General features: G+C 53.3%; 1 protein-coding gene across 1 annotated transcript in view; it reads left to right on the forward strand.

The window, feature by feature from the left end:
• The window catches only part of LOC135246031 (homeodomain-interacting protein kinase 2-like), a 90,776-nt gene that overhangs the window by 36,226 nt on the left and 28,729 nt on the right, over nt 1-25,821 (forward strand). Inside the window, 14 exon segments of the mRNA XM_064319524.1 lie at nt 1,089-1,212; nt 4,002-4,027; nt 5,816-5,903; nt 6,312-6,469; nt 7,448-7,543; nt 11,010-11,122; nt 12,365-12,534; nt 13,810-13,858; nt 15,585-15,804; nt 17,242-17,421; nt 18,023-18,155; nt 18,158-18,327; nt 18,587-18,846; nt 20,013-20,173. Coding sequence (XP_064175594.1) covers nt 1,089-1,212; nt 4,002-4,027; nt 5,816-5,903; nt 6,312-6,469; nt 7,448-7,543; nt 11,010-11,122; nt 12,365-12,534; nt 13,810-13,858; nt 15,585-15,804; nt 17,242-17,421; nt 18,023-18,155; nt 18,158-18,327; nt 18,587-18,846; nt 20,013-20,173 — 1,948 coding nt within the window.

Raw genomic sequence — 25,821 nt, forward strand, 5'->3', positions numbered from 1 at the left:
TAGATGTGGTGGAAATGTACAGCTTTGATAAATGTGGTGTAAATGTACAGCTGTGATAGATGTGGTGGAAATGTACAGCTTTGATAAATGTGGTGTAAATGTACAGCTGTGATAGATGTGGTGGAAATGTACAGCAGTGATAAATGTGGTGTAAATACGGAGCATTGATAGGTGTGGTGTAAATGTACAGCTTTGATAAATGTGGTGTAAATGTACAGCTGTGATAGATGTGGTGTAAATGTACAGCTGTGATAGATGTGGTGTAAATGTACAGCTGTGATAGATGTGGTGGAAATGTACAGCAGTGATAAATGTGGTGTAAATACGGAGCAAATATGCTGCATTGATAGGTGTGGTGTAAATGTACCGCACGTGTTTACTCTTAAGAGCGCAGTACGCCGCGGGCGTGTTGGCAGTGGGAACGGGCCCAGGAGGAGGTCGCGGCATCAGGCTCATTTGTGTTCGCGCTGTTCTTATTATTATCCTGCCACACGAGGGGATTCGTTCCGCGCGTGACTGCGCGCATCGCACGGGCTTCAGACGGAGAACGGTCGCCGTCACGGCCGCCCTTCCATCCGCCACTTCCTGCTCGTTTCGCGCTCGTTTCCCCGTTCCTTTGCTTCCCTCCTTACGTTGACGACCAGTTGCCTCCATTTGTTTTCGCAATTTGTCGATTGCTTCTGCCGCGTTATATACAGTAGGCCGTGAGTGCAGCCCGATTCCTTATGCATCGGAACGGCATCTCTGGCCAATAAATAATGGCTTTCTTAGTGTTCCTAAGGGGTTCTTAAACCCAAGCCAGCGCAGGCTGTAAAACTGTGGAATGCATTTACTGCCCAAAGCCTTGGACTTCTCCTGACTGCTTCAGCATCTGCGGTCTGTGAACTAAGCGCTTGCTAAATTATTTATTAGCTATTATCGTTTCTGTCATCGTTATCGTTATTGATGCTATGTTTAATAACGCGTACGTGTCTGAGCCTGTGATGTGTACGCCTCATTAAAAGAGCTTGGTAACCGTGTGATGATGATGTGCCCGTTGTGACCTCTGACCTCTGACTCGTGGCCGACCCTGCCGTGTCTCCCGCCAGGGCTCCGGAGATCATCCTGGGCCTGCCCTTCTCCGAGGCCATCGACACGTGGTCGCTGGGCTGCGTCGTCGCCGAGCTCTTCCTGGGCTGGCCGCTGTACCCGGGGGCGTCCGAGTACGACCAGGTGAGGCGGGGTGGGGGGGGGGAGGCAGGGGGCTGGGCGGGGCAGGGGAGGGCGGGTCAATGGTTCAATGGGGGGGGGGGGGGTCAATGGTTTTTTTCCCCCACTGCACAGCTTGCAGCGGTCAGTGCTAAAGGTGAACTAGCACAGCGTGTAGCGATCAGTGCTAAAAGCGAACTAGCACAGCGTGTAGCGATCAGTGCTAAAAGCGAACTAGCACAGCTTGTAGCGGTCAGTGCTAAAGGTGAAATAGCACAGCGTGTAGCAGTCAGTGCTAAAGGTGAACTAGCACAGCGTGTAGCGGTCAATGCTAAAGGCGAACTAGCACAGCGTGTAGCGATCAGTGCTAAAGGTGAACTAGCACAGCGTGTAGCGATCAGTGCTAAAGGTGAACTAGCACAGCGAGGTTTTTTTTCCCCCCAAGGCCGGGGGTGCCCAATGTGCCATGGAGGGGCCGAGGGTGCGTGTTGGTTTTCATTCCAACCGATCGCTATGCCTGCCGATTCGCTAATTCGCTAATTAGCACGCCTTCAACTGGCAAACCACCCCCGCCGATCGGTTGGAATGAAAACCCGCATGCCCTCGGCCCCCTCCACGGCACACGATTGGACACCTGCTGCTCTGGCCTGACGCAGCACAGAGTCCGTATAGCCGGATGTTACGTCCCTCCGCCTCAGGTGGGGGCGCTGGCCGTTTGGACACGCGTGTGTCTCGTTAACGTTAATTGTGAGCACCTGTGGCGGTGCCCTTTAAGAAGCCTGGAGTCGGCTTCTCAGGAGATGGGAGTTTTTTCTCCTCACCTCTCGACCACGTCTTGATTTTATCTGGTGTTTTGCCGCTATTTTAGTATTCCTTATATGTATTTAAATAAAGTTATTGGTTTTTTGGGAAACCTTGATGTGGCATCGCTTATGTTTCGGGGGCTTGAGAGCAACCGAACACGATAAATGAGTTTCCTTTGTTCGGATGGGGGAGACATCCTTGTTTTATGGGAGAGGCTGGAATGCTCCTTCTGAAAAAAATCTGCCGTATGCTTTTCTTTTCCTTTTCTCTCCCCCCCCCCTCCCCCTCCCCCGGGGTCTAAAAAGGGGGGGTTTACTCCAAAATTCATTTGGTTGGGGGACAGGAAATAATGCACATCTGCAGGCTATTTTAAGCACGGGCAGTGTTTCACGCATTAATAGCACGGTGGAGTCTGCTGGTGACTGCACAGCGTGTCTCAGCAAGGTGAATACCGCTGTTCTCAGTAAGTGACTAGCGCGTGTGCATCTCTGGGGACGCACGCTTGTAGGGTCGGCAGGGAAAAGCACCCAGCGGTGCCAGTGCAAGGTACTCAACTGGGGTCAATGCTAAAAACAGACAGGGAGGATAACAAGTGCTAGCACACTGAGCATCAGGCTAAGGTAAAGGGGGGGGGGTTTTAAGGGGGAATTTCTGGGCCGGGTGCGTGTGTTTTCATTCAACCAGCTATGCCTGCCGATTCCTATTCCTATTAACACGCTTCAACCGCAAACCCCCCGATCGTTGATGAAACCCGCATGCCCTCGCCCCCCGGCACACGTTGGACCCGCTGCTCTGGCTGACGCAGCACAAGTCTACAGCGGATAAATAGTTTCCTTGTTCGGACTGAGGAGACTCTTGTTTTATGGGAGAGCTGGACATGGGGCTCCTTCTCGGAACAAAATCTGGCCGTATTGCTTTTTCTTTTTCCTTTTCTCCTCCCCCCTCCCCCCCCCCCTCCCTCACCCCGTGGGTCCTGAAATCTAAGAGCTTTTATAATTTGCCACCTTCGGTTGTAGCTCCTTGAGTGCTCTTTCCACTGGTCTCTCCCATCTCCAAAAAATAATAGACTGGAGATGTGGGGGACATGGGAAATAATCGCATACGTCTAAGCCAGGCGTGGATTTTAAGGCAACAGGGCAGTGCTTTTACGCTGGCATCTGAACTAGCACAGCGTGTAGCGGTCAGTGCTAAAGGTGAACTAGCACAGCGTGTAGCGGTCAGTGCTAAAGGTGAACTAGCGCAGCGTGTAGCGGTCAGTGCTAAAGGTGAACTAGCGCAGCGTGTAGCGGTCAGTGCTAAAGGTGAACTAGCACAGCGGAGGTCGGGGCTAAAGGGCCAAACGCAGCGTGTGGCAGTGCTGGGGGAACAAACGCAGCGGGGCGGCCGGCTAAAGGCGAACTAGCGCAGGGAACGTCAGTGCTAAAGGTGAACAGCGCAGCGTGTGCGGTCAGTGCGGGGGAACCAGGCCGGGGTAGCGGTCAGTGCTAAAGGCAACAGCGCAGCGTGTAGCGGTCGTGCTGGCGAACTGGCGCAGCGTGGGCGGTCAGGCAAAGGTGAGCTAGCGCAGCGGAGTGGGTCAGTGAAAGGTGAACTAGCACAGCGTGTAGCGGTCAGTGTTTAAAAGGGGAACTAGCACAGCTGTAAAAAGGTAAAATGAAAGGTGAACTAGCACAGCGGAGGCGGGGTGCTGGTGAACCAACACAGCTTGCGGTCAGCTTTAAAACTGAATCCAAGCATGTGGCGTTGGCTAAAGGTGAACTAGCACAGCGTTGGGGAAAGGGTAAAAGGGTGAACCAGACAGCTTAAAAGGGGCAGTGCAAAGGAAAATTTTCAGCATGTGTCAGTGCTAGGGTTGGGGGTTTTTGTGGACGGGGGCAAATGTAGATCTTGAAATGGAAGACTTGCTTGGTGGGGATGGTTTGGGGCGCAGCGCCTGGTTGGGGGGAGGGGTTTTTAAACCCCGGGGCCCCCCGATTGGTGTCTTTTTTCTCTCTCTCTCTGGGCCCCAGATACCCCACATCTCTCAGACCCAGGGGCTCCCCCAGAAAACCCGCTAAAACGGGGGCCCAAGCCCCCCGCGCTTCTTAAGGGGGGCCCGACTCCACCTACCCGCTCGGGGGACTGAAGGTGGGGGGGGTTTTCCCAAGTCCCCGTTTTCCCCCTCAAAAGGAAAAAACCCCCCGCCGCGGGGGAAACGGGGTCCCAAACAGCGGCGCGTTTGGGGGCAACCGAGAAATTTAACACGCGGTAAATTTCCCCAATTTTTCCCCCCCCGCCCATCCCCAAACGCCCCCTTTTTTCCCCCGCGTTCCCCGGGGGGGGCCGGGCGTTTACGCACCCCGCCCGGGTCCCCAGCCCCCGCAAAAAGGGGTGGGGCGCGCCGGTTTTTTGCCCCTTAAAGCCCCCCTACTTCCTGTGCGCGGGCGGCACAGGAAGGGGCCTTTTTTCGGGGGAAAGGGGGCGGGTTTCGTTTTCCCCTCCCTTTTTAATGACATCACGGTCAGGCGCGCCTCCCGTTTTCCACAGACCCCGGGGACCACAGGGGAGACGGGATCAAGTCAAGGGGGGGCCCGAAGTACATCTTCAACTGTTGGGGGGAAAAGGCCCGGACGCCTGCTCTTTCCTGGGTGTGTTTTTGTTTGGGTGGGGGGTTTATGGCAAAAGGGCCCCACGGGTACAGACGTGGCTGTTGGGTTTTCTGAGGGGCCCCCGTTAAAGCCCCCCCAAATTTTGTGGGGCTGTTTGCATGCTAACAGGTGGCGCCTGCTACCATTCAGCCGGGGGCTGTAGAGCGGTTTAACCCTGTTTTGGAGATCTACCGTCCGAAGGTTTTCACCGCTTTTCCCCCTTTTTTCCTCACCCCGGTCACCGGGTGGCGGCTGTTAGCTAAACAGGTGGCGCCTGCTACCATTAGCCGGGGGGACTGTGGGGGGGTGGGAACCCCCCTGTTCCTGGAGTCTGCCCCCCCTTTTTGGGGTTTTTGCCTTTTATTCCTTTCCTCCTCCTGTTTGAAGTGGCCAACGAACCCCTCGGCCTTCCGAACCCTTCTATTCGCAAAAACCCACCGACAGTTTTGGGGCTGAACCCCTTCTGGTGCGTGAGAGAAGCTGATGTTTCTGGGAAGGAAGAATCTAAAAGGCCCCCCCAACCCAAAAAAAAAGAAAACCTTTTTTTTCCCCACCGGGGAAGTTGCGGTAAATAATAAGGAGAGGTCTGCAGGTCCGTGTGTCTGTGTGACCCCGGCGCTCGGGGCCGGTGGGTTTTTCCCCCGCGTCCAACGATCCTGGGAAATGGTGGAAGTCGGTGGGGAGGGGGGGACCCGGGAGAGAGGGGGGGGGCCGTGGACGCAGTGACCTCCTGACCCCGGGGCTGCATTGGGGGGGGAGACAGCCCCCATCACCCGCCACACCAGGGGGAGATCTGTCTCTCTCTATCACGCTCTCTCCTTCTATCTCTCGCTCTCCATCACGCTCTATCGCTCTCTCTCTCTCTCTCTGTGTCATGCTCTCTACCTCTGTCGCTCTGTTTCTCTTTCTCTCTGTCACGCTCTCTACCTCTATCGCTCTCTCTCTCTCTCTCTGTCATGCTCTCTCTGTCTCTCTCTTTCTGTCACCATCTCTCCCTCCATCTTTCTGTCTCTCTCTCTCTCTGTCACGCACTCTGCCTCTATTGCTCTATCTCTGTCTCCCTCTGTGTCTCCCTCTACTTTTTCTTCTCTCTCTTCACGCCCCCTCTCTCTCTCATGCTTTCCCTTCCTCTCTTCTTTTCTCCCCCCCCGCCATTTTTTCCCCTGTCTCCCTCCCCCTCTCTCTCTCCCCCTCAGTCTCCCCCCCCGTAAAGGAAAATTAAAAATACTCCCCGCGGGAGCGGGGGCCCTAAGGTGTTTTTTTGGGTCGCCCCTGGGAAATGAGGTCAGCGCGCGTTTGGTTGGGGGGTGGGGCGGGGCGGGCCGGGCGGGCCGGCGGTTCGCGTCGCCGGGCGGCTTCTCCTCAGGGACACGTTGCGGGGGGGTTCCAAGGGCCGAACCGACACTGACACGGGGCACGGGAATAACGCCTTTATTTCACGCGCGCGCCACACAGAAACACAGAGGTTAGGTGTCTTGCTCAGGGAACTTTGACACGCCCAGGGCGGGCGGCCGGCAACCCTCCCCGGGCTGAATTTAAAAACCCCCCTCCTGGGCTATGTCCCCTCAGCTCAAAAACGCCCGGCCGAGCCTGTTTAAGTCTAGGGTTCATCCGAGTCCAAACGTAAAGGCCGCGGGCCGCCATTGGCCGTGGGGGTGTCCGCCCCGCGTTAGGTGAAATGGCGGGACGGAGGCGGGGGAACCCGGGGAGAAGGCCGACCGGCGGGTTCGGGACCTGCTGACCAAGATGCTGACCATCGGCGCCGACAAGAGGATCACGCCCGGCGGGCGCTTTAACCACCCCTTCGCCCCCCCATGCGCCCCCCTCCTGGGCTTCCCCCACAGCGCGCAGTAAGGTTTGGGGGGGGCTGGGGGGGTGGGGGGGGGCCCCGTGGGGCCCAGCCCACTTCACCGAGTTCCCACAGCCCGTGCAACCGAGGGCGAATGGTAAATGGTAAAAAGGATCAATTTTTATAGGGGCTTTTTCCAAAGCGCTTTACAATTGATGCCTCTCATTCACCAGAGCAGTTAGGGGTTAGGTGTCTTGCTCAGGGACACTTTGACACGCCCAGAGCGGGGATCGAACTAGCAACCCTCCGACTGCCAGACTACTGCTCTTACCTCCTGAGCTATGTCGCCCCCAATGGAATGGCAGAACACATAGCGTTGTTCCCTTTAGTGTCAATGTAAATGCTTTAATGTTGCACTAATGATGTCCAACATATAATTATTTTTATAAAAGGCAAAAAAACGGGGCTTCCCCAAAGCCACAAAATAATCTCCCAGATGATTATAATTTTTTTTGAATAATTAAATTATTATTTTTTTTTGGATTTATTTATTTGGGGGAAGATGGTTTTGAATGGATGCGGGAAAAAATACATCCCCAGCTCATTTTTCTTGAAGGGAGATGGAAGACACGTAGAAGGTCAGGGGGGTGGAAATGGTGTTTCTGCCCTTTTGTTATTTTACCCTTCAAAAGGGGTCACTTCACAAAATATGTGATTAGAATGTTTTAACTGGGTTCTAATGCTGATGTCACAATCATTTCTGGCGATTGAAAAATTGGAGTTCTGGAACACTGACTTAGCATTGAAAACATTTCAAAACCCTACTCTTCAGAGGACTGGGGGACTGTTACAAACCTTTTCAACTTGCAGTTAAGGGGAGGTTTGGGGGATGTTCTTCCCCAAAAGGTTTTCTAATTTCCTGTAATATTCCCCATCTCCCAGCGGAAGTCCTGTTTCCAGAACATGGGAAACTGCAGCGGAGGATGAACATGTAGGACACGGAACAGAGCAAGACCCCCTTCCCCACCCACGGGCCCAGCACCTCCCACCAACCTCACCATGACCTTCAACAACAGCTCAACACGGTACACAGCCGGGTTTTAAACTGCCACCAGCTCAACACGGTCCACGCCAGGTAAGTCTATACCACCAGTCCAACACGGCCAGCCAGGTCAGTCTATACTACCAGCTCAACACGGTACACAGCCAGGCCCCCATCCACCAGCCCAAAAAGTACACAGCCAGGCAGCCATACCACCAGCTCAAAAACGGACACAGCTAGGTCAGTCTATACTACCAACTCAACACAGTACACAGCCAGGTCAGTCTACAACCAGCTCAACACTGTCCACAGCCAGGTGCCCTGTACCCCAGCTCAACAGGGGCACGCCAGGTGTCTACCCGCTCAACCGAACACAGCCAGGCGTCTTACCAGCTCAACACGGTAAAGCCAGGTGGGGCTACAACCACTAACACGAACACAGCCAGGTCAGTCTATACCACCAGCTCAACACATTACACAGCCAGGTCAGTCTATACTACCAGCTCAACACGGTACACAGCCAGGTCAGTCTACAACCAGCTCAACACTGTCAACACTGTGGTAGATTTGCGCTGCCCACCCATTTGTCAGTCAAAGTTCAGGGAGCTTTGAGATGAAACAGATGGAAACTTTTGTCTGTTTTTCTCCTCACGAGTGAGCAGTCTTTCAGTTTTTCCGCAGTGCGGGCGTCCCATTGGCTGCTGTATGCAAGCGACGCGTGCCCCCGTCCTCCGCCCTGCCCACCCGGGGCCAGCCCTGGGCCCTTTTGCCCGCGCGCCATGGGCGCGACTTGTGGCTGACTGCCACGTCCCCAGCCTCTGCTTGCCTGGGTAGTGCAGGTGGAGGTAACACCCAATTGCTTAATTGCCTCCACCTGCCTGTGGCCCCAATATAAGCCCTGCAGTGTGAGGCTGGGGAGATCTTCTTCTTTGGAGCTTCTTTTGTGCGGTTTGCGTTTTGCGTGAAGATCGTTTTGGTTTTGTGGGTTTTTTGTTTGTTTCAGTTTGCGTGTTAGTTTGTAATTTATAATAAAATAATGTCGGGGTTTTGTTTTTTGGATCGGTTTCTGTCTGTTTTCGGCGCGTTTGGACTTTGTTTGTCGCGGCCCTTCGAGCCGGCCGCAACACCGACCCCATTCTGAACGCCCAGCTGCGGCCACTCCAGCCCCGAGCCGAAGACCGGAGCTCTCCGCTCTCCTATTTCGCCCTCTACAGCTTGTTGCGCTCTTTCTCGCTTCAGATTTACCACATTTCTGATAACCCGCGTGGCTCGATTACGCCGAGCGTAAGAGTGCGAGAATGTGTCGTCCCGGCCCTACAGAAGCTTGTGTTTTCAAACGCGCAGTTTAACCGTTCGCCCTCTATAAACCTCGGTTGTTTACCGACGACAGCGGGGTTTGTGTTTATTCTGTCGCGTTTTTATACACCGTCTCTGAATAACGGGTTTGGGGGCGGGTTGGACCCCAGTCGGTGATTTATTTATTCTCTGAATTTTTTTTTTTTTTTTGAGAGGCCGCAACATTATTCCTGTTTCGTCGCGAGCCGGAGGACTGCGGCTTTCGTTTGTTTGGTTGTTTTGTTTGTTTCGCCTGCGAGCGCGGGCCAGGAATATTGATCGCCCTCTCCCCCGGTGCTCGTTGCGCTAAGGAGGAAAAATGAAAAATTAAAAGGCGGCCTCGAATTCTCCCCCGCAAGCTAAATAAAAAGGCCGCGATTACCGAGGTGCGGTAAAAAAGGAGGAAGCGTTGAGGCGGGGAGGCTGAGGGTTGGAGATTTGATGATTTTATTAGGCTGTAGCTTAAGGATACGCTGTGTGTGTGCGCGTGTGTGTGAGAGTGTATGTGTGTGTGCGCGCATGGGCATGTGCGTGTGACTGAAATGCATCCAAGAAGAACGTCTTGATTTTTTTGCACGTCACCACACAAAAGTGCTTTGATTAAAGTCTTTTCTGCTTTCATGACCATTCAGCGCGGAGTTTAGCGCTGAGTTTAGCTTCCTCTGGTTTCGCTTTTATCCGCTTTTGTCCTGTTTGTCGTTCTAATGAGGAACTCAGCGATGTTAAGGCTCTCCTAATTTCAGCCGCGCGGTCTCTCGCGGCGCATGAACGTGCTGGGGGGAAACTGCGATATTAGCCATGTTCTGTGATACTACTGATGGTGCAAGCCTAAAAAAAAATATGATTGCTTATTTTAAAAAACTGTTTGGGGGGGGAAAAGTTCAAAAAAAAAATTGGTTCCAAAGAAATAAATGTTAACTGCAAGGACAAGTTGCGGTCTCAGATGTGACAGAGCAGGCTTGCGATTCTACTGTAAACGGGGTGCTTTGTAAGCAAAAAATGCATTCAATAATGAATTAACGGATATCCTGAGGTTGAGCCAAGAAGGAAAGAAAAAGTGCATGAATTGTGTTATTCCACAAAGAGATGGAGCAAAAATTATTTAGAGCACACACACACACACACACACACTATAACACACACACACGCACGCACACACACACTATAACACACACACACACACACACACACACACACTCACACTATAACACACACACACACACACACACACTATAACACACACACACGCACACTCACACTATAACACACACGCACGCTCTCACACACACACACACTCACACGCACACACACACTATAACAGCACACACGCACACTCACACTATAACACACATACACACACGCACGCACTATAACACACACACACACACACACACACTATAACACACACTCCCGAAACCACACCCTTCACACTATAACACACCACGCCCCACACACACACACACTCCCCACGCACCTCATTTTATAACATGCACACACACACACTCACACTATAACACGCACACATGCACACACACGCAGGCACACACTCACGCTATAAAACGCACGCACACACACTATAACATGCACACACACACACACACACATTATAGCACGCGCACACACACACTATAACACACAAACATGCACTCACACTGTAATATGCACACAAACACACACACGCACTATAACACGCACACACACATGCACACATGCACGCACTTTAACACACACACTAATTGTGATTCACTATCCATAAATAATTCACTTCAGTTCCTTTTGCCTTTGTTTTGTGTTCTTTTGCCATCCCATCCCTCCCCATTGTTTCTCCACGTGACCACAGATTCTTTACTCGAACCAGATACTCAGCTCACAGAAGCTAAAGAAGCTGAAGCATGCCAGTTTGATGCGTATTCTGAGAATTTGTGAAGGCGCACGGCCAAGAAGGATACTGTGGAACCGGACTGCGCTATAGCAACAGAAACTCTTAGCAACCGGACTCTTAGCAACCGGAGCCTGCTGTAGTTAAGCTGACCGTAGGGTAGACGGGACACTGAAGCTGAGTATCTGGTTCGCGCGGAGGATCTGTGAGGCGATCCCTCACGTCTTTTGCGTTTGGTTCCATCGCTCCTCTAGGCCCCCACCTGCTCCCTCCTCCTCCCGGCGCCGCCCTCTGGCGCTCGCGCCCCCGGCGTCCGTGCTGAGCTACCCGCCTGCGCTCTGCCAGCCCGGGCGCCGCCGTGGCCCCCAGGAGCCTGCTGCAGCCGGCCGCCCCCCAGCTGTGCGCGCCGCCCGACCCCTTCCAGCAGGCCCTCATCGTCTGCCCGCCAGGCTTCCAAGGTGAGCGTCTCCGCCCCGCCCCGCCCCGCCCTGCCCCGCTCCACCCCGCCGTCCCCGTCCCCACTCCCCTCACCCACGCCTGGGCACGAGGGGGAAATCCAGCCCCCAGGCTGAGCCCTTGGCCTCCTCTCCTCCTATTGGCCGGTTGGCGGGGGGTGGGCGGGATCCGGTCCGTGCCGCGTGTTATTGGCCGCTCAGGCTGCCCGGGTCAGGCGGCCCGCGCCCAGGGAGCGGACTGTCTGGGAGCAGGGAGGGAGGGAGGGAGGGGTTGGGGTATGAAAGGAATTTTCATGTCGGTGATTGTTCCTTCCGCCTTGGTTCCCTGCCCTGGGGCGTAGGAGCCCACAGGGCCAGGCGCGTCGCCCGCGGGGGCCTACACTCAGCGCGATCAGCGCGCTACGCAGGGGAGGGCCCGTGAGCAAAACATATCTGCCATATACAGACACAAAGCTGCACTACACAAGAATCCTATAAGAGCATTCACATATATATCCTAATACGTGCCGGAAAAATTTTTCATTTTTGCTTCATAACATTCTTAAAAGTACTTTCATCTGTGGGATTTTTTTGTGGGGGGGGCAGGCGGGAAGGTTCCCAAGGTGTACGCTCATAGGTTATAACTGTGTTTATTTACTCTTCACCGCTCTCAAGGGGCATGAAGAGAGGCTATTCCCGCGCTTTTCCCGGGGGTGGAGCAGTTGGGGGGGGGGGGGGGGGGTTTCAGGGGGTTCGTTGTGGCAAAGGCTAATTGCGGGCAGTTTTTTACAGACAAAGGGGATTACAGTCATTCTGACTTCAGACTGTCTTTGGGGGCCAGATTTTTTTGCCTTTTTTTTTTTTTATGAGAGCCCGCCAGCCTTTGGGATCGCAGTTTGATTGTGTTTTTTTATTTGATTTATTTTTTTTCTTGAAATAAATTGGCTGCGGTTCTTATTTGAGTCGAAATTTAAAAAAAAAAAAAAAAACCCCGCCTGGGCACCCCAACGCCCAACGTTCGGGGGCAGCGAGGTCGCCGTCACCGCCCCGCCCGCAGTCGGGCCTGTTTTTGCCCGGCCCTGATATTAAATTCGTCTCCCGTAAGTCGTGCGGCCGGGTGGCGGGGCCCAACGCTTGGCCCCCACGCCCTCTCTCTCTCTCTCTCTCCCCTCTCCTCCCCCCCCCCCCCCAGGGCTGCAGGCCTCGCCGCCCAAGCACGCGGCTTTTCGGTGGCGCGTGGAGAAACCCCGTTCCCATGGTGCGCAGGCCCCGGGCCCCGCCCCAGATCCAGTCGGGCGCTGCGGGTGGGGAACCCTTTCCCCGGGACGCCGGGAGCTGCCCCCCGGACGCCCAAATCTGACCCTCAGGGGACCCACGGCCCCTGCTGGTTTTGTGCCCCCCAATCAGGGACTGATTTAAGCCTATCAGCGTATCAGGTGAGTGGAACTCCGGGGCCAACCCGTGGCATTATTGAACTATGGACCACCAATCAGTGACTTTTGGACTTGGACCACCAATCAGTGACATTTTGGGCTATGGACCAAATCAGTGACATTATTGGACTATGGACCAACCAGCAGCACTGCTGACTCTGAGGACCTGATCTCAGTTTCCCTGCACTAGCATGACCCTTGACCCTTGACCCTTGACTTGTGCTGTAGAAATGATAATTGTACTCTTAAAGTTGGACAGTAGACTCCTGGACCTCATTTGTAATAGGCTACAAGAGGGAAATTTCAACTTTAATATGTTCTGTCTCGATGGGGGGTGGGGGGGGGGGCACAGTGGGGGGGACACACGGTCAACTGTAGCAGAAATAAGGAGGAATGATTACATCTGACCCTGATTTTTTTTTTTTTAAACTGGTGTGGGAGGCACGCAAAGTTTGGAAAGTTCAAACCGAGCGTTTGAATTTAAAGTTTCCTGCCTCTCAGCTCCTTCCTCTCGCCTGGTATTCCTGTCACGTTGCCCCGAGCGACGGCTGATTTGCCTGATTGCATTATCACACCCCCCCCCACCCCCCATCCCCCACCCCCTACCCCTCTCCTGCTATCTCATTCTGGTCACTGGTGGAGGAGGGGGTGGGGGGAAGGGAGGGGCGAGTAGACCTGGCCCTGCCCACCCACCCACCCACCCACTGACAACCGACCAATAGGAGGAGAGGGGAGCAGGCTGTAGAAGCTGGTATCAGCTGGATACTGCTGAAGGGGGTGTGGCTACTCTCTGCAGATTTGGCTAAGGAGAGCCGGGCCTGAACCCTTGCTCAATTTGGAGTGATATGACGGCGCTACAGAGCTGTCAGTTTGCGTCACCCTCCCCCTTAAACAGAATGCCCCCCCCCCCCCCTCCCCTCTCTCCTTCTGGAAATTTCCGTGCGCTGGATTTGGTGACGGTACGTTTTCTCGGATTAAAAGGCTTTCCCCTTATCGCCGCTCGATCTGGTTTCAGGCCAGTCTCTTGTTTCTTCCCCAAATTGTTATTTGTCAGTTGCCGCTTCAAATCGGCTGCCGAAAAATGGCGCTTGGAAAAAAACGCGGAGCACCGTGCTCATGGAGCCGCAGAGGGAAGAGGGTTTCGTTAACGCTGCGTGACGATTTTTAAATCCACCCCTCTACGGTCCTTCGGTGAACGGGTCGAGAGTTAACGCCCGAGTTGAGTGAACACGGTGGGGCTGAACGCGGTGTGGCTGAACGCGGTGTGGCTGTGGCTAGGCCTGGGTGGACCAGACTGAGCATTGCTACTGTGGAGGAGGCACCCTGCGTGAGCCAGATCTTTATCCTGACCAGGAATGCAGTAACCACGGGAACGATGGGGGGGGGGGCGCGGCCTGACGGGGGCTCACCGCGGCCCAAGGTGACAAAAGATTTTTGGCTGGTGGCGCAGGGCGGGGCGGGAGGACAGTTTTTTGTGGTGGTGGGCCTCAGGGGCAGGGGTTTGGGAGGGGGGTGTAGAAGGTGTGGAAGAACCTTGCTGTCTGTCACTCCTCTGGTGGGAGGCGGGCACATTGCAGCCTGACGGAGCTGATGGTCTAGGGGAGTGGAGAGCCGTGATTAGGGACCTGCAGAAACGCACTCCCTGATACAAAACGCCTCCCAAATGCATTGGTCTGCAAACTACAAAATGGTGGGGGTGTAGATTGCTTTGCAGACACGGTGAAAACCTGATACTTCTCTGATTAGGGGGGGAAAAATGTTATTGACTGACTATTTATATCTCTGAAAATGGAAGAGGGTGGCCAAATGACGTTAGTCTCTCCTTTTCCCCTGGAGACGCGCGGGACCCCCGCTCGCTCGCTCCGCCGGTCGCGGCGAGCAGACAGACAGGCGGCATTAAAGCAGCGATTCATTAAGCTGTGCATTAAACCGCTAATCAATAGCGCTGCATTAAACTATTAGGGCTACACGCATTCCTCAGCCTCGGGCGAATTAGCCCGCGCCGCTCATATAAAAAGCGGCTCCTTTTGAAAGAGGCAGCGGCCTCTGTATTTAATTAAAAACCAGAGCGGGTTTTGGAAACGTCTCGCGGGCTGGTAGATTGTCCGTTGCCTTTTATTGCGCGGCGTCTTATCGCTGTCTCGAATGCGCGCTGCGAGGCTGCGTGCTTTCGGTTTGCCGTCGGTGTGCTGCGAAATCGCGCCACCCCGGTCTACACACGCGCTGACGATTTTAACGCACGTCGTTGTCTGTTCACGTTTTAAAAAAAATATTTTTATATACAGTTATCAACCTTTATTGGTAAACTGCATTTCCTTAAATTCGTTCATACGTTTCATACCAAGGTCTTCTAGCTCTCCAGAGCAGTTATCTGACTAATGATGAACTAGCCAGTGAATCAGATTGTGGCGCTTACTCGGGAAAGATAGTCTCAGATACAGGACGAAGATAATCAGCAATACACGGTTCAGTGTTTTGCGGTTAATTGCTGCACGTGGTATACAGGCGAATATCTATTATTCATTCACTGATAAAGGTCGGCTTTATTACTTTAATGACACGATGAACACGTTTTTTTGTTTGTTTGCTTATGAAGCAAATCATTTGCCCAAGTCACATGCCGACTGTGGGATTAGCTGGAAAGCTAAAACAGGATTGTAATTCAAAAGTAGTCCATTTAAGATTTTGAGCAATTGAATTCAGTGGATACATGCTTTGCGCACCGCAAGGTCACCCTGCACTGCAACGTATTTTGTGCCAGTGCCTTAAATAACCCGTTAAGGTTTGAGATCGCAAACAAGTGATTAGAATGAACTTAACTGAACATTCTAAAGCTGATGTCACAATCACTCCTGGTAACTGAAAGCAGTGGAGTTCTAGAACACTGATTTAAAATAAAAAATAATTTAAAAAACATTCCAAAAACCCCAGTCTTCACGCGGTGAAGGAAAACGTAATTCAATATTGAATCCAAGGTGAGGTAAGCATCCTTGACATCTGCCTTTTTATTTTACATTACATTACATTTTGTGACCGGAATTGCTGAGATGCAGGGACGTGTGTGAGTGAGATTAGAGTGGAATTATCAGGCAGCAGAAAGGAGTGTGATGGAGGCTCTCTCTCTGTCTCCCTTCCCCCCCAGCAGGCCTGGCCCAGCGGCACCCAGCAGATCCTCCTGCCCCCAGCCTGGCAGCAGCTGGCCCACACCTCCGTGCAGCACGCCACCGTCATCCCCGACACCATGACCAGCGCCCAGCCGCTGGCCAATTGGAGGTGAGCGCCCGTTCCTCACCGATGCGGTGTCCAATGAAACTCTTTTAAACAGTGGGTGACTGAAAGCAGTGGAGTTCTAGAACACTGACTGGAAAAAAACATTTCGACAAGACCAGGTCGAAACCTAGTATATGGCTGGACCGGCCGACCAATGGTGTAACTTCATCACTCAGTGTACCAAAGAATGGAGACATAAAGACAGACACACACACACACACACACAGGCAGACACACACACACAGACAGGCAGACAGGCAGACAGGCAGACAGACAGACAGACAGACATACAGGCAAGCTGGAAGACAGACCACACAGACAGGCAGACAGACAGACTCGCAGGCAGACACACACACACATACACACACACAGACAGGCAGACACACAGGCAGACACACACACAGACAGGCAGACACACACACACACACACACACACACACACAGACAGACAGACAGACAAGCAGGCAGACACACATAGGCAGGCAGACAGACACACACATACACACACAGGCAGACACACACAGACAGGCAGACACACACACACACACACACAGGCAGACACACACACACAGACAGGCAGACACACACACACACAGACACACAGGCAGACACACACACAGACACACAGACACACAGACAGACAAGCAGGCAGACACACACACACAGACAGACACACACACACACTCACAGACAGGCAGACACACACACACAGACACACAGGCAGACACACACACACACACACACACACACACAAGCAGGCAGACACACACAGGCAGGCAGAAGGGGGCGGGGCAGGTGTGAGAGGACTCTCTGACACTGTGGAGAGTATCCGGAGCAGCGGGGCCCCTGAGAGAGAGGCGCTGGGATCAATGCGGCCGTTTTCAGTCGCTCTGAGTCACCAGGAGGTGACGCACTTAGACCCCCCCCCCTCCCCCCCTCTCCCTCTCAGAGCGGAGCCTGACCTATGGGGGCCGGGGGGGTCGTCAGGCGCGCGGGGTCAGGCGGGGCCGCGCGCGGTACGATGGCCGGGAGCAGCCCCCCCCCCGTGGCACGATGCTCCATTGTCCTCGCTAGCCGGGCCACCTTAACAAAATAAAAAGAAAAGTGTCGCACTTCCTCTGCAGAGCCGTGCTCCCCGCAGCTGTGGGTGGCAGCCCTCTCTCACTGTCCCCCCCCCCCTTTGCTCCTTCCAGCAGCGGCTGCTGCCACCTGCTGGTCAGTGCGTGCAAATACAGTGCCCCGCATGCCGGCTCGTTAACTTCGTCAACTTAATACGTTAGTCTTTTATGTTTCTTTATTTATTTCAAACGTGATTTACCCCGAGCTGCGCAAGCCGATCTCGCTCTTCATAGCACTGTCTTTTTCGCGGTTGTTGTGTTGCCGTCGACGCAACGAACGCGCGCGTGCTAAAGGCGTGCTTCGCGTTCTGTCGCGCTGCAGGAGCTCCCATCCCCACGGCAACCACTACAGCTCCGTCATGCAGCAGCCGGCCCTGCTCGCCGGCCACGTGACCCTCCCCTCCGGCCAGCCCCTGAACGTGGGCGTGGCCCACGTGATGAGGCAGCAGCCGAGCGGCAGCTCCTCCTCCAAGAAGAGCAAGCAGCACCTGGGCAACGCCAGGTAGGGGTGACATCGCTGTCCTCGCTCCTCAAAGCTATGTTAGCCAAAGTTAAGGCACCTGTAACCCATTTTAAGCCTGCCCTAAACCACTATGTTATAATCTGAAATGACTTTTGACTGCCAGACAGTAGTGGAGTTTGCCTGACTAGATAGCATCCTGTTCTTCTTGTCTAAACGAATCGATACGATGCAGGTGGTGGATGTACTCCAGCAACGCATGCATCGGACTGGGGCATTGATCCTTTTTGTATTTCTCTCCTTCTCTTTCCCTCCCTCTCCCCTTTCCCTCTCTATCACTCTCCCGCCTTGCCTTCTCCCCCTTCTCTCTCCATTTGTCTCCTCCCTCTCTCTCCTCTGCCTCATCTTTTCCCTCTTTCTCTTTCTCTCTGTCCCCCTCCCCCCTTCTCTCTCTTCCCCTGTCCACCCTCTCTCTCCCTCCCTCTGTCTCCCCCCTCTCCCCCCCTTCTCTCTCTGCCCCTCTCCCCCTCTCTCCTCAGCGCTCCCCCTCTCTCCCCCTCCCTCTCTCCCCCCTTTCTCTCTCTCCCCCGTCTCCCCTCTTTCTCCCTCTCCCTCCCCCCTTCTCTCACACCCCCCCCCTCAGGAACGTGTCAGCGTGTGAGGTCACTTCCTCCCAGGCGCTCCCCTCGCCGCAGCGCTCCAAGCGGGTGAAGGAGAACACACCGCCCCGCTGCGCCGTGGCCCCCAGCGCCCCCCCCGGCCCCCCGCGGCCGCCTGCGGGCCCCCCCCGGCCTGCGGGGGCTGGGACGGCCCCGCCTCCGGCGCCGCCCGGGACCGCCGCTGCCCCCCACCCCCGCGCCACACCATCGTCATCCCCGACACGCCCAGCCCCGCCGTCAGCGTCATCACCATCAGCAGCGACACCGACGAGGAGGACGCCAGCGCCAGGTCAGGGTCGCCTAGCAACAGCCCTCCCCCCCACCCCAGTGTTATAATTAAGATATACTGCACGTTTTCAAGTAATTAGGGCGCCCCCTAGTGGTTGCAGGGCCCTACACGGCTGCTTATGGTGTTTATTGGGCCGGATTAGAGTGTTCCTGGTAATAGGCCGTGTGGTTGCTGTGCTTCAGGTTGTCCATGTTGAGCAGGAAACAGGAAGTCTTGAGTGACGCGCGTCTCCCCGCTTCCTACCCTCCTCCCCTTGCAGCGCCGCGTCCAAGCAGAGGAAGGACGTGGTCAGCTGCGTGACGGTCCACGACTCGCCCGCCTCCGACTCCTCGCGCGGCGGCGGCAGCGGAGGGAGCCCCCGCGGGCCGGAGCAGCCCCGCCCCGCCGACGCCGCCGGCTTCCGGGCCAAGGGCGCCCGGCCGGACGGCCGCTACGACGCCGACCCCCGCGCCATCGTCGTCCCGCCCTTCAAGGCCCCGTCCGGCGAGGCTCCGGCCGAGTGCGAGCGGCTGCTGCCGGGTACGCGCGCCGCTCCGGCGTACGCGCGCTAGCGGCTCCCTTAGCGGCTAACATCTCTCCTAGCGGCTAACAGCTCTCCTAGCGGCTAACAGCTCTCTTATTGGCTAGCAAGTCTCCTAGTGGCTAGTGGCTAACAGCTCTCTTAGCGGCTAGCAAGTCTCCTAGTGGCTAGTGGCTAACAGCTCTCTTAGCGGCTAGTGGGCCTCCTAGCGGCTAACATCTCTCTTAGTGGCTAGCGGCTAACAGCTCTCCTAACGGCTAACATTTCTCTTAGTGGCTAGCAGCTCTCCTAGCGGCTGACAGATCTCTTAGTGGCTAGCAGGTCTCCTATTGGCTAGTGGCTAATAGCTCTCTTAGCGGCTAGCAGGTCGGCTAGCAGCTAGTAGGTCTCCTAGCGGCTAGCAGCTAGCAGCTCTCACATCGGCTCTCCTAGCGGCTAGTGGCACTCCCAGTGAATAGGTTCCAACCTTCATTCTCCTAATGTGGAATCATTACCTTGTCGAACTGGGAAAAGAAAATGCTTATTTCCGGGAAGCGTTTTGGGATGGTTTAAGAAAGTTCTGAAAAATTCCTGAGATAATCTGTGAATTCCAGACGGCCCGTTACTGAAGGCTTATCTGTAATTGGACGATTCACAACCCTGTATTTAATCAATCGCACGATAAATCCAAAGCAAAATAATGTTGAACAAATCGAAGGAAAGGCAACATGTCTTTCAAAAGCGAAAATGGCAAAGGCTCACCCTTTAGAAGTCTCTCTCTGTCCTGTTACTTCCTGTCTCTTTCTCCCTCAGATTTTATGCCTCAGAAAAGAACAGAGAATTCAGGTTACAAATCTGCACCTTACTCAGACAAAATGAATCTGCATGTGTGGGGCATACCACCTGGCAAATTAGTTTTCACTGAAATGCATGAGGAAAAGGGCTGTATAAATCTCAAGGAAGCCAGGTTTCAGGGTAAAACTTATTTAGTCCTGGGAGAAGACTCTCTTCTCTCTCTGGGTCGCATTGAGTTCTTAGACAGCTTTGTTTGTGGTGGGCCTAGGGTCTATATTCGTTCATTCGTTTGATAACCTAATTTTCCCAATCAGTATTTGATGTCTTCGGCTGATTGGTCCACTGCGTAGTGCTAGAGTTGTGACTGGCCCCTCTCTGTCCCGCCATGCAGACACTGTGACCCACCAGAACTCCGCCTACAAGTTCAAAACTACCAACGGGATGCTGTCGGGCAACGGCCTCCCCTCGGGCGGCGGAGCAGGGGGCGGGGCTTACCGGCAGCAGCGCTCTGGGCCCCACCCCTTCCAGCAGCAGCCCCTCAATCTCAGCCAGGTGTGTAAATGCATCTAAAATCAGTGTTCTAGAACCTTCAGTCACCAGTAGTGATTATGACATCAGCATTAGAATGTTCAGTTGAGAACGTTCTAATCGCATATTTGTGACCTCACACCTTAAGGGTTTAAAAGAACATCCTGTGCTTTTCAGTGCAGTAATACACACACGCAGTATGATATTTGCGAAGCTTTGAGTGAGAGCAGGGAGTTCCTCTGCTGGCCGCGCTCCTGTGCTTTAATCCAATGCGACCCCCGTGCTCTGGCTCCCCCTACAAGGCGCAGCGCAGCGGCCCGGAAGCGCGGCGGGGCCACCGCGGCAGCAGGCCTACATCGCCCCACCATGGCGGCGCAGGCGCACTCCTTCCACCACGGCAGCCCGTCCCCACACGGCCGGGCGGGCGGCGGCAGCGGAGCGGCGGCGGCGGCCGTGCACCAGCACCTGGCCTCGGGGCCCACCTGCCGGGCCAGGCCCACCTGTACGACGCCGCCGCGCCCGCCGCCCTGGGCCCGGCCGCGCCGCGCCACCTGGTGACCTCGCAGGGCGCGGCCCGGCACGCCTCCCCCGGGCGTGGGTCCACCAGGTGCCCGCCGGCGTGGCGCACCGGGTCTGTCCTCGCCCGCCCTCCACCCCCGGCCCAGTCCCGGCCCAGTTCCCCACCAGGACCCACATCCCAGCGCCTCCCCGGCCTCGCCGGCCGTGAGCCCGCCAGGTCAACCAGTACCCTTTTACCCCCCTGGCCCGGCCCGGCCGCCCCCGCCTCTCTGCTGCTCGCCCCTCCCCCTTTAACCCCACCCTCACACACCGTTACCCCCGGGAAGAGGGCCAAGCGATGGGGAGAAAACCGCCCCCTCCCGGCTGGGGTTTCAACGAAAGGGAGAAAGTAAGGGGGGGAGAAAAGATTTTTTCCCCCAAAAGGGCCAGTTGTTTTCTTTTGTTGTTTTTTTTTTTTAGAGTCAATTGAAATATGATTTTTTTTAAAAGAATTTGAAGGCGATTGGGTTTTTTTTTGTTGTCGTTGTTGTTTTTGGGCATGGTCCCTCGCCCAGCCCCTTATCGAAAAAAAGGTGGAAATTTTTTTAATGAATTTTTGAATTCTCACCTCTTTTTTTGTTTTCCTTTTTTTTTTTTTTTTTTTTAAAAGGGCCAAAACAGACTGATGAGAGGTCGAGCTGGAGCGTTGACCTCTGGGGGAAAAGGGAAAAATGAAATACGGATACCTGCTGCTCTTCAAAAAAAAAAAAAAACTAAACAAAAAAAAAAAACACACAAGCGATGGCCTTGAACTGTCTTAACCATTTTCCAAATCATTCCCCAGGTGGGGACGTTTCCCCCCGGCCCAAAAACGGGGAGGAGCGAGTTCAAAAAAAAGCCGGCTTTTTAGGTATTTAAGGTTTTATTAAATTTTATTATTATTTTATTAAGGCTAGATTTTAGACCTTTTTTTTCGGGGGGGAGGTTTTTGCGGGGGCCATTTGTACCCTTTTTTACCCTTTTTTGGTTTTGAAATTTCCCTTTATCCCTTTAGATCTGTGTGTTTTTTGTCTCCTCTCTCCATGGGGGGGGAAAAAAGTGGTGACATAACGTGGGGGGGGGCCCCGTGACTTTCCAGGGCCGCCCCTGTGATACCCCTTCCTTCTTAGCCTTAGCATCGTTCCAAAGGGTTTCGATCTTACTGGGGGTTTTTTGCAAGTTTACTGACCGGGGGAACCCTTTGGGAAACCCAAAGGGGGGTTTTCGGAGGCGGACCAAAGGGGCCCCTTCCTTCCCCTTGCTCGTCGGGGGGGAATTTCCCGGGGACGCTGGGTTTGGGTTTTGGCGGCGGGAAAATAAGCTTTTTGGCTAACAAAAAAGTGATGAGCTGGTCATTGTTGGCGCCCTCATTTGCCCGTGCATGAAATACCCCCCGTGGGTTTTTTCGTGCTGTTTTAGGTCACGGCCCGGAAGGAATATTTTTTTTGGGGAAAAACAACAAAGTCGCCATTTGGAGAATCGGGTTTTTTTTTAAAAAGAAGCCATCTTTTTTTTTTTGGCCCCCCCCCGGCGTGCATTGGGGCCGCGCGGGCTGGATGGCTGTCGCGGAGGGGGGGGGGGGGGTTTTCGTTGTAGCTCTGAGCTGAGCGTGTCCTCTGGAGCCGGGGCCCAAGACCTGCAATGACGAACAAAAAAAGCAGCGGCCCCAAAAAAGCAAATTCAAAAGGGGTGGGGGGGGCCCCGGGGAGACGGGGAAAACCCCCCCGGGGGCCCCGAGCTGAGGAAGGGGCGGAAAAAGGCCCCCGGGGCGGGGTTTTTGGGGGGCAGGGTGACGCCTGGGGGGCCTGACTGGAGCGGGGGATAGTGCAGCGGGGGGATCGGGGCCCCCCGGGGCGGGGGGTTTGGGGGGGGCGCGGGACCGGGGGAAGGTGGGGAGGCCGGGACGGGAAAAGGGGCCCCAAGGGGAAAAGGGGGAAGGGGGAAGGGGGAAATTTAATGCCTTGGAATTTTTTGGGAATAGCTGTCTTACTGGGATTAGACGGTTAAAAACGGGCCCAAAGGGGGGCGCTGGGGGGCCGTGTGGTGCCCTCGGGGGGGGTGGGGGTGGGTTTCATCTGGAGAGGAGCTGGGGAAGGATTTGGGTTTGGCGGGCAGTTTTTTTTGGGGGTTTGTCCCCGGGGCACCGCCCGGGGCCCCCCCAACCCCCGGGGGGAGGGGTCGGTTCCGCGGCCCCCGAAGGTTTGGGCCCGGGGCCCCTTTTTAAAAACCCCCTGGGCCCCGCGCGGGGCCCCAAGGGCCGCCGGGTTCTCCCCGGCCCGGGCCCTGGGTTTCCCCGGGGGCGCGGCCCGGGGGAGCTGTGGTCTGTGGTCTCCCCCGGCCCCTGGCCCTTTTGGCCCGTGGTCTCTTCAGGTTTGGGGGGGGTCTCACCGTAGGCTTTGGGGGCCTTTTTTTGGGGGAAACCCGGAACAGGAAGGGGTTTTTTTGGGCGCCCCCCGCCAAATTTGGGACGTGACCGGTTTTTAGGGCCCCCTTTCCCCCTCCTTTTTCCATAGTAGTTTTTATTATTTAATTTCATCTTATTTTGTACACAACGGTTTTTTAGTTTTAACGTTTTGAGGTAGGTTTTATTGTTATTAGAGATTGGGTTAATAATTTTACGACATTATATAGGGCGGCTTTTTTTTGGGTTTTTTTTGGTTTTTAAAATGAACGTGTCTTCGTTTTGAATAAGAGGGTTTGGGAAGGGGAAAAAAGCCCCCAAGGCAGTGCTGTTTAAAATTTCCCCGCACCAATAGTAAAATTTTAAACATGAATATTAATGAGGTTGTTAATGATGCTAATCAAACGGGGCCCGATGGGGGGATAGCTGCACAGGAGCCCCGGGGCAGTCTGATGCCCCCCAAACCCAAAGAACGTCCTCCTCGCCGGGGGCAGGATCGGTGCCCCTTTTCCCCCCTAATTTCTGGGGTGCTTTTCACGGCCCCGAAAAATTAAAGGGAAACCCTTTTTTAATTTTTGCCACCCCAAAAACACACACACACACACACCTTTTATTGGCTTTCCATAGTGGAAAACAGAACAGCCTGGTGAAGCACATAGTGGGGGAGAAATTTTAGAAAAAAGAACAACTTCCCCTTTTCCCACTGCATGATGAAAATTGCCTCCCCCCCCCCCTTCCCCCCCCATCATGCAAGGGGCCCCACGGACAAGGTCGCCCCCCTTTTTAAAAAACCCCCTTTTTTCCCTTCCTGGGACCCCCTTCGCCTGTTGTCAGCCCCAAAAAGAAATTTTCCCGGGGGGTGATTCATCTGCAGTGTGTATAAAACACACACACACACACAAATCATTTTTTAAACCAAGTGTCACACTTTTTTTAAAAACATTTAAGAAAAAAGGGAGGTGGAACTTTTTTGGCTTGCTCCCCCCCACGCACCTGGGTCCCCTTTTCCAACCTTCGGAAAAGGGCCGCGGCACCAAACACGCGCAAACACCAAGAGCCCCCAAAGGGGCCGGGGGTTTCCGCATAAAGCCGGGATCCCCCTTTTTTTTTAAGGTTCTCGCCCGGTTCCAAGGCCCCCCCCTTTTCCCCGGGGGTCACTGCCAAAGGCTAACATTTCTACTTCTCACGTTTAATCTGGCCAATCACATTATTTCTCCCGAAGTTTAATTTTTTCCAAAATGAATTTTTAAAACAGAAATTTTTCTTTTTTTCTGATTTTAATTTTTAATGATATCTTTTAGCTTTTTTTTGAAAAAAAAAAATATATGCTTTTTAAGAGTGCCAAAACGCCCTGGGGGAAATTAACCCCAACAATAATACCTTTAAATAAATGGTTTTTATATAAAACAATTTTTAAAAAAATTTAAGTTTGGAAATTTTTAAAAGGTTTTGATTTTTTTTTCCCTGTGGTGATGATCCCCCGGGGTTGGCAATTTTTTTTTTGGAATGAACGCTTTAGGGGACCCAAAAGAAGGTTTTACTAAAAGGGCCCAAAAAAGCTCCATTTTTTTTTGGGATGGGACATCTCAAATTTTTTATCCCCAGTTTGAGGGGGAAAAAAAAAATTTGGGTTTTTTTTTTTTTGGGGCACCTTTTCATTGTTTTTTTCCCCAAAAAGGGTGGGTAGTTTTGTAGAACCCGAAAATGCCCTTTTCTCCAAAAACCAATATTTTTTTAAGGACTTCAATGGGGTTTTAAAAAAGGAAATAAGGGATGTCAATTTAAATTTTTTTATTTTTTTAATGTTTGCGTTTTTATTTTTTTTAAAAAACGCTTTTTTGTTGAATAGATTAGGGTTTTTTTTTCCAGGTAATTAAAGAGAAATTTTTCAGTAACCTGTTTAATCCCAAAATGTATTTAAAGGGGGGTGACAGTTTCTTATGTTTTCCCTTTTTTTTAAAGGGAAAAAAAATGACAAAGTTTTTTTAATTAAATTTTTAAGTCCCCGCCCCCATCGTGATTTAAAATCTGTTTTACTGCCTTTTAGATGATGAACTTTTTTCCCCATAGCTTTAAGGATGGTTTAAAAAATTTAAAAACAGGGGGTTTTAAAAAATCAGTTTGGAAGCCAGTTTTTTTTTTTTTAAAACAGTTTTTTTGGTTTTAAAAAGGGCCGTGTGTAAAAGACCCGGGTTTTAATCGGGGTTAGAACCCACTTTTTGTTTTTTATTAGTGAACTTTAAAACACTCCCCTTTTAAAATTTTAACCCCGCCAAAACATGAAAAGACCTCATTAAGGAAAATTAAAAAGTTTTTAAAAAAATTTGGGGGTTGCTTTAGGGGGGAAGAAAAAGAAAAGGGGGTCCCCCGGGGAAAGGGTTGAGAACCCGTGCAAAAAATACATTTCCCAAGCTTCGGCAGAGTTTTTAGGGACTTGCGCTGGATCCTCCTTTTCCAATTTGGGAACCCGACATTCCAAAAAACCCGTGTGAAAAAAGGGCCCCTGTGTTTTCCCCGGGGAAAATGCCAAGGGAAATTTTTTTAAATGGATACTTGGGGAAAAAAAGGGGGCCCCCCTTTCCCCAAAACCCCCCCCAACCCTCAATGATGTACTCAACTGGGCCCAATTGTTTTGTACATCACACTCTTTTCACATGTTTAGGGTTTTGGAAGAAAAGGAATTTGATAGGTACTTTCATAGACCTCATTTTCCTTACAGACCAGCAGTTACTCT

The sequence above is a fragment of the Anguilla rostrata genome, chromosome 19 (genome assembly GCF_018555375.3).
Source record: "Anguilla rostrata isolate EN2019 chromosome 19, ASM1855537v3, whole genome shotgun sequence".
NCBI classification, from domain to species: Eukaryota; Metazoa; Chordata; class Actinopteri; order Anguilliformes; family Anguillidae; genus Anguilla; species Anguilla rostrata.